At 42.1% G+C, this 8476-nt stretch overlaps 1 protein-coding gene across 1 annotated transcript; it reads left to right on the top strand.

Annotated features, from left to right (window-relative positions):
• Positions 1 to 1953: 1953 nt before the first annotated feature.
• LOC139825028 (uncharacterized) lies at positions 1954 to 3815 on the top strand (the record flags this gene model as incomplete). The annotated part of the gene is made up of 2 exons (XM_071797566.1): positions 1954 to 2140; positions 2650 to 3815. Coding segments are annotated over 2 exons (1233 nt in total), but the record flags the coding sequence as incomplete, so codon positions are not given.
• Positions 3816 to 8476: the final 4661 nt, after the last annotated feature.

The raw sequence follows: 8476 nt of genomic DNA, 5'->3' as shown, positions 1-8476 counted from the left end.
ACTGCGTCCTAGGGGATACCTACACCCGAGGAACGAATCGCGGTCGAGATCCGACCATCCGAAAGGCGGGGTGCTCGGACAGTCCGGGTAACCGATGATCCCAGACGTCGGCTACAGGAAGTCAGGCCGGAATACGGTTAGTAGGGACCCATCTGCCTATTCCCCCATCTGCCTATCCCCACTCCATGTCACGTGACCGATTTTAGTTCCATTTTCCGGGTCATGGTGCAGATGGCGATAATGTACATCCGTCCACCGTTTTAGCATGGGAGTTTGTACCCCCTGCCTGGCACCCGACTTCCGAAAAATTAATTTTTTTACAGAAAACGTTAGCATTTGGTTTGTAGTTGTTTGTAGTAACAAAATTTCGTTTGTAGTTTAATACATTAAAAATTATAAACATTTAAAAAATTACTCGCACCCCACTTTGAGACAACTGAAATCCGCTTGCGCCATTTTCTTCAAAATTGTTTGTAGTTGTTTGTAGTGCTTTTCTTTTCGTTTGTAGTTGCACTGTTCAAAGGTTATTATATTTTTGCAATAAACAAAAAGAGTAACTTTGCCAATTTTGGAGATATCTCAAATCAGCTTGCGCCATCTTCTTCAGAATCATTTGTAGTGCTTTTCTTTTTGTTTATAGTTGCACCATTCAAAAGTTATTATATTTTTGCAATAAACAAAAAGGTAACTTTGCCAATTTGGAGATATTTCAAATCCGTTTGCGCCATCTTCTTCAGAATCATTTGTAGTGTTTTTCTTTTTGTTTATAGTTGCACCATTCAAAAGTTATTATATTTTTGCAATAAACAAAAGTGTAACTTTGCCAATTTTAGAGATATTTCAAATCCGCTTGTACCATTTTCTTCAGAAACGTTGTAGTTGTTTGTAGTGCTTTTCTTTTCGTTTGTAGTTGCACTGTTCAAAAGTTATTATATTTTTGCAATAAACAAAAAGAGTAACTTTGCCAATTTTGGAAATATCTCAAATCCGCTTGCGCCATCTTTTCAGAATCATTTGTAGGTGTTTGTAGTGCTTTTCTTTTTGTTTATAGTTGCACCATTCAAAAATTATTATATTTTTGCAATAAACAAAAAGTGTAACTTTGCCAATTTTGGAGATATTTCAATCCGTTTACGCCATCTTCTTCAGAATCATTTGTAGTGCTTTTCTTTTTGTTTATAGTTGCATTCAAAAGTTATATTTTTGCAATGAACAAAAAGTGTAACTTTGCCAATTTGGAGATATCTCAAATCCGCTTGTGCCATCTTTCAGAAACGTTTGTAGTTGTTTGTATTGCTTTTCTTTTTGTTTGTAGTTGCACTGTTTAAAAAGTTATTATATTTTTGCAATAACAAAATGAGATATTTTTGAGACAATTTTGAAGATATTTTAAACGAAACGGACGAAAACTATTACAAACAACTACAAACAATTCTACATTGAGTCGCGCAATTAGTTTTAAAATATTTCCAAAATTGGCAAAGTTACACTTCTGGTATATTGCAAAAATATCATAACTAGATATATATAGAACGGTGCAAATACAAAAAAAAAGAAAGCACTACAAACAACTACAAATGATTCTGAAGAAGATGGCGTAAGCGGATTTGAGATATCTCCAAAATTGGCAAAGTTACACTTTTGTTTATTACAAAAATAATAACTTTTGAATGGTGCAACTATAAACAAAAAGAAAAGCACTACAAACAACTACAAATGATTCTAAAGAAGACAGGGGGTACAAACTCCCATGCTAAAACGGTGGACGGATGTACATTATCGCCATCTGCACCATGACCCGGAAAATGGAACTAAAATCGGTCACGTGACATGGAGTGGGGATAGTTGCTGGCACGGTCTTATGGCTGACATTTCCTGAGTCGGTTGTCGTACTCAGTTGTGCTGGATTGTGCATCACATTTTTCTTAGACGCCACGTTTTCTTGTCGGATAGCATGCTATTCGGCCGTTACATTCTATTCGTTTAGTTTCTTTTGTGGTTCGTGTGGCCCGCTTTACACGAGTACACGAGTTCTCGGCCGCCAGCCGCCTTTCTCCGATCGCGATCACGGCGGATCCTTCCCGGCACTTTCCCGTCGACAGCGAGATACAGCGAGAACAAGTCAGCAAGCCAAAGCAAGGTAATTGCATGTTATAATATTAACACGGCCGCAGGGGGAAGTGATCCGCGCAATTCCTTGGGCCTAAGGTAAACGTCCCAGTGGCCGGACACATTGGAGAAAAATATTTACTATTTATTTGAACAATTAAAAATGAAAATAAGCTTTTTCCAAATTAATCGTTAAATATTAAAGTTTTTTTTACAATAATTATTATTTTTACACTAAGTATCAGATTATACGACCGTGTAAGATACAATCAAACAAGGGAAAACGCCGTAAACGGTCAAGACTGGATCTTGCTTGTCCGCATAATATATATTAATTTTTGAGTGTTTGATTATTATTTTTATTTTTAATTGTTCAAATAAATAGTAAATATTTTTTCCAATGTGTCCGGCTACTGGGACATTTACCTTAACGCATCTATGGTACTCCGAGGTCACCACATCGCGGACATAAACACACAGTTACACTTATACTCATACATATAAACATTCTAGTCTAATAAATTATTTTTACTTTTGCAGGTACTACACAAATTAAGGATCAAACGCTTAAAATTGACTTCGAAGAAGGAATTGCAACTGCGGAAATCGTGAATTTCTTCAATGACTTGTTCGACTCCGTTAATGGTGTTAACTCAGTTAATAGTGTTACAGTGGATAATAATTTGCAATCTCCCGTAACGGAAGAGAGTGTCCATCATGAATTCTGGGCAAATGCGAAAAATGTACTTCGAAACATGACATTTATAGATAAGGTAACGCATAAAATTCAAAAAAATGTCCCAAGTTTAAAAAATTGGTTATTCACTATAAATGGATTTCAAAAAATTTGGAATATACTTAATAAAAAATATGATTTTAGATTTTTCAACACGCGTTTTTGTAATCAAGATCCACTTGAAAATTTGTTTGGCCAAATTAGAAGTCATGGGGTTCGTAATGTAAATCCGACATCTCGGCAATTCGAAGATTCATTCATAACTTTATTAGTGAGCAACATGAAATCTTTTTCAATTAAAGGCGGTAATTGCGAAACTGTACATGATAGCTTCATGTTGTTTTCGCTAGAAAAGTACTTGGAAGATAATCTTTCAAATGCTGAGGTGTATGATGTTAGTTGTGAAAACAATGATGAACATGACGAACCACATGAATTGATAAGTAATGTAACTGTTCATGAAGAATCAACCGTAGATTTTGTGTCAGAATATTTACAAGAAATTATCACTGCCATTTTAAAACAATTCAATTATTGTAAAGAATGTAATACCTGTTTGACATATAGTGAATTTCCAATTTTTGTAAAGCACATATTAAGTAGGCTTAATAAATTGTTACAAACGCGAGCTCATCGACGAGATATTTTAAAAATATTGTTAGAGCATTTTGACAACTGGTATGTTAAAATTGATTGGTATGATTGTGTCGAGCATCATAATAATGCGTTTAAAACGATGATACGAGTAATTACTTGCAAATTCTTGATTTGGTGGTGCAAAAAAAAAATTTACTTATATATAGTATTAATGATGAAGATACCGTTTCTAATTGTATACAGGACATTATAAAAATGAATAAAAAGCGAGAGATGTTTAGAGAAAAATGTAACAGAAAATGCGTGTCAAATGATGAATATAAACAATGTATATCAAAAAAAAATGAAAAAATAAATTCTGTCATTTATTCTATTTATTATGTGTATTACTATAATTAATTATTAGAATATTTTGTATGTATGTATGTATATATGTACGTATGTATGTATATATGTATGTATGTATGTATGTATGTATGTATGTATGTGTGTGTGTGTGTGTATGTATGTATGTATGTATTGTGTTATGTATGTATTGTGTTATGTATGTATGTATATATGTATGTATGTATATATATATATATATATATATATATATATATATAGGTTTGAATGCGCGTTCCTGAATCCCCACTCTTTATCACGTGACCTATTTTAGTTCGCCTTTTCCTGGGTCAGAGAGCAGATGGCGCTGAAAACCGTCCCTCATTTTCTCAAGAGGGAGTTTGTACCCCCTGGTGCCAGGTTCACATATAGGTTTGGTCCTTATTGTGGACCTGGAAGGCAACAACGAGAAATATACAGAAAGATTACTACTACTACTACTAAATTAATATAATTAATATAATAATAAATAATTTCGATATTTTTATAAATCTGAAAACTGTTATTTATTTTATAGACATGACTTTTGCAACATTATTGTTTAAGTACAAGATTTTTTTTATATATTTAGAATAGGTGCTCCTATCGTCGTGTCACGTTGTGTCTAAGATAGGTTAAGATAGGTTATATTTCTTTCTTATACGGGTGCGTTTCGACATTCACTGGCAGTACTGGCAGTACTGTGGTCGTTGTTCCGTTATTCCAGCCTGAAAATAACAGCAATATAGAAACGCTTCTGCAGTTCTACTCAATGACGTCATATCGTCAGTACTTACAGTGAATATCGAAACGCACCCCAAGACTTCTTGCTGGTATACCTAGACGACGTTCTGATAGCGTCAGATTCACTGGAGGAGCACATGATGCATCTCGAGTGGGTATTGACTAAATTGGAGAAAGCCGGATTTCGACTCAATCGAGACAAGTGCGAATTTCTAAGAGAAGAGATAAAATTCTTGGGACACACGTTCAACGAAAATTAAAGCGGAAATAAACCAAGAAACGCGCGAGGCGATCGCCAATTTTAAGAGACCGCGAAATAAAAAACAAATTCAATCGTTTTAGGGCTCGTAAATTGGGACCGTCGGTTTATAAAGAACTTGGCGCGATTGACGAAACCATTGGAGGAATTGCTGAAAAAGGGGCAAAAATTCGAATGGACAACGGAGCGACAGAGCGCCTTCAACGAAATTAAACAGGCGTTCCGCGAAGCGCCAGACCTGTATCTATTTAGGCCGGACGCGAAATACGGGATTTACGTGGACGCGGCTCGAACGGGTCTGGGAGCCAGACTGTATCAATATCAACCGAATGCGGAGGCGGAAAACGCGACAGACGGTAGGATACGCGAGTCGAAGCTTAAAAGGGGCTGAAGTTAATTACACAGTTACGGAGCTCGAGTGCCTGGCTCTAGTGTGGGCACTACGTAAGTGGCATACGTTGTTTATAGGACGACACGTGCGCGTACACACCGATCACCAGGCGTTAAAGTTCCTCAGCACTTGCGTACAGAACAACAGCAGAATCGCACGTTGGTTTTGTTCCTGCAGGAATTCGATCTAGATATCGAACATTTACCGGGGCGAGAAAACGAAATCGCGGATGTACTCTCGCGAAAAGCGACGAACGCGGACGCGACGAACGAACGAAATAAAAAGAATCGCTCTGATAAGAGACATGAATCAGGGAAACGACACGCGAAGCTGGATAGCCGTGATTAGGGAAGCGCAAAACGCCGAGGAAAAGTTACGCGAGGCGATGCGAGCGAACCCGGAAGCGATATATGAACGCGAGGGACTCGTGCGAATTAAACGCGAGGGAAGCAAGAAAATTGCACTATCACGAGCGATCACGTGGAGAATCACGCGAGAGATTCACCAGCTATTGATACACTTCGGCACAGACAAAACAAGCGATTTCCTGCGACGATACTTCGACGGGTCGAATTTCGAGCGCGTTTCACGCGATGTAGTAGCGTCTTGCGAAACTTGTCAGGCGACTAAGTATTATACGCGACCGACAGTGGAAACCGAGTATTACGAATTACCGGAGGCACGGGAGAGGACGTTATCGCTGGACATATTCGGTCCACTACCGGCTACGCACCACGGATATAAGTACGTTCTAGTAGTAATGGATCAATTTTCCAAGTTCGTACGACTGTTTCCGATGAAGGATCAAAAACTTGATACAATTACGCAAAACTTGGAAAATCGATTTTTTCGCAAAATAGGAATACCACAAACGATCCTAACGGATAACGGGGGGACAATTCCTAACGCAAAGATCGCGAGAATTTGCCGCGGATAAAGGTTTCGCGGTTAGACGAACTTTACCCTAATCCCCAGTCGAATCCGGTCGAACGCGTGATGCGCGAGTTAGGGCGAATCATACGCGCGTATAGCAGCCAGCGTCAGCACGCGTGGCATAGGGTAATCGACCGTGCCGAGGAGGTAATAAACCATACCCGACACGCGTCGTACGGTTTTCACACCGTTGGAGCTTAATAACGGGGAAACTGGTCATTTGAGCAATACACCCCGCGCTGATTCCTCAAGAAGATCCAGAAGAACAACCCTGGGCTGACAAGGTCGAACGAGCCCGACAAAGACTTACGGAGGCGGCACGAAAGCGAAAGGTCCAAGCCGACAAGCATGGGACCGCTGCATATGAAGAAGGACAACAAATCTGGGTGAAACTCCACCGCAGATCAGATGCTAGCCGAAAACTGACAAGGAAGATACATCTGGTATATGAAGGGCCGTACCGAGTACAAACGAATCATCAGACCAAACGCCTATCTGGTGGAGGATCTGGATGGTCAGACCATAGGAGCGTTCAATGCACGGCAAACTCAAACCTCATCGAGCAGCCAAGTTGCGAGGGAGAGAGACGGACGACGAGGATGACGAACGGCCTGACGGAGAGGACCAAGTCACGAATGACGGGGAGTCCGACGACCAAGAGCTTTCCGACGAGGACGAAGAACCCGCCGATGACCAGGAACTTTCCGACGAGGACGAAGAACCCGCCGGTGACCAAGGGAATTACGAGGAGGAGGAACCCGTCGACGGACCGGAGCAAGTCGAAAATGACGGGGAGTCCGGCGACGAAGTACGATACGAAACCAATGACGATGAAGGGGAGCGGGAACCCGAAGATTCGTACGGCACTGAGATACTCAGTGACGTAGACGAGAGATACGATACGGAGAGATGGAACGACGCAGGCGATGGTGGGGACGTCGAGGAGCGAAACGTCGATGACGGGCGAAGGCGAGATAGTGCGCTAGCCGATCGCGAGAGCGAAACACGCCACGAGACGAAAGAAGTAGAGAGTGACGTGGAAATAGAACCGGAGCGAGTGATTGAACGGACGATCGACCAACCGGATGAACCGAAGGAGGTAGACGAAGTCCAGATAGTGGAGAACGTAAATCCTAACAACCGGAATAGAGACCGTACCGTGGAGCTGAGCGATACGACCTATCGCGAGGAGGAGAGCATATCGGAGGAACGCTGGAAAGCGATTCTAGACCGATTGCTACAATCATCGACGACGAGGGTCGAGGAAACGTACAACCACGAGGCGACATTGTCGAACTATCCGATTCCGACGAACCCGACGTAGCGTGGATAAACGCCATGTGGATGGACATCGATGACAGCGACGCGATCACCGTGGATTATGAGGACTTCTACCAGGGTATCCGAGCCCACAGTAGTATGGAGAGAGAAGGGAAGATGTACCTGACAACGAGAAAAAACGAATGGAGTACTTACCCCGGTGAGCGAGCAGCTGGAGGAATCCCACGACGAAGGCAATGACGAACCCATGCGAGGCGAGAACGATCCAGGCCACGAGGACGGCGAAAGAGACATCCGGAAGAAGAAACCGCTTAATCTAAAAATCACACGAGAAAGGTCAGTGAACATCACGATCAAACAAGAAGTAACAATTGAGCGAATCGAAAACGATAACGCGAGTGCGCGGAAAACACGAAAACCGCGAAAACCGCGTAATCCGAAGACATTAAAGTGGCGCGCAAAATTACGCGCAAAACAAAAGAAGCGCGACGGTAACGGGAGGTTCGCGAAGTTGCAAACCGAGTCGACCAAAAGGAAAACTGCGATAAGAAGTGCGAAACGCGCGAGACACGCGGTACGTGAAAAATTACGGAGCGCGAAACGTACGACGCACTCGGTACGTGCGAGAATTCGGAGCGCGACACATGTGCGACAGGTGGCCCGCGCGGAATTCCGGAACGCGCGACGTAAACAAGGAGTGAGGAACGCGAAGACCTCGACCGTGACGCGCGACCGAAGGGCTAGGACACTCGTTAGTAAACCACGAGAGCGCGAACACGCACGTAAAACCGAGCCGAATAACGCGCGAAAAATGGAGCAGCTACTGCGGAAAAATCGCGAGCGTCGCGAAGCAGTGATGAAAAAAGTGAATAGCAACCGTGTGGCCGCTGAGCAGCAGAAAAGGATAGACATGATGCTCGAATTGGCGGAGCAATATGCGAACAATCTGTCAAGCGACCCATATGCCGCGGATCACGAGGCGGTGCAGCGCGAGATAAACGAGAACCAGGAGATGCTCCAGGCGATTCTCGCGTTGGAGAAGACGAAGGGCCGGTAGTTCGGG

Source organism: Temnothorax longispinosus, unplaced genomic scaffold, assembly GCF_030848805.1.
Source record: "Temnothorax longispinosus isolate EJ_2023e unplaced genomic scaffold, Tlon_JGU_v1 HiC_scaffold_80, whole genome shotgun sequence".
Taxonomy (NCBI): Eukaryota; Metazoa; Arthropoda; class Insecta; order Hymenoptera; family Formicidae; genus Temnothorax; species Temnothorax longispinosus.
Note: the sequence above shows the minus strand (reverse complement) of the source record. Positions and strands in the feature narration are given on the sequence as shown.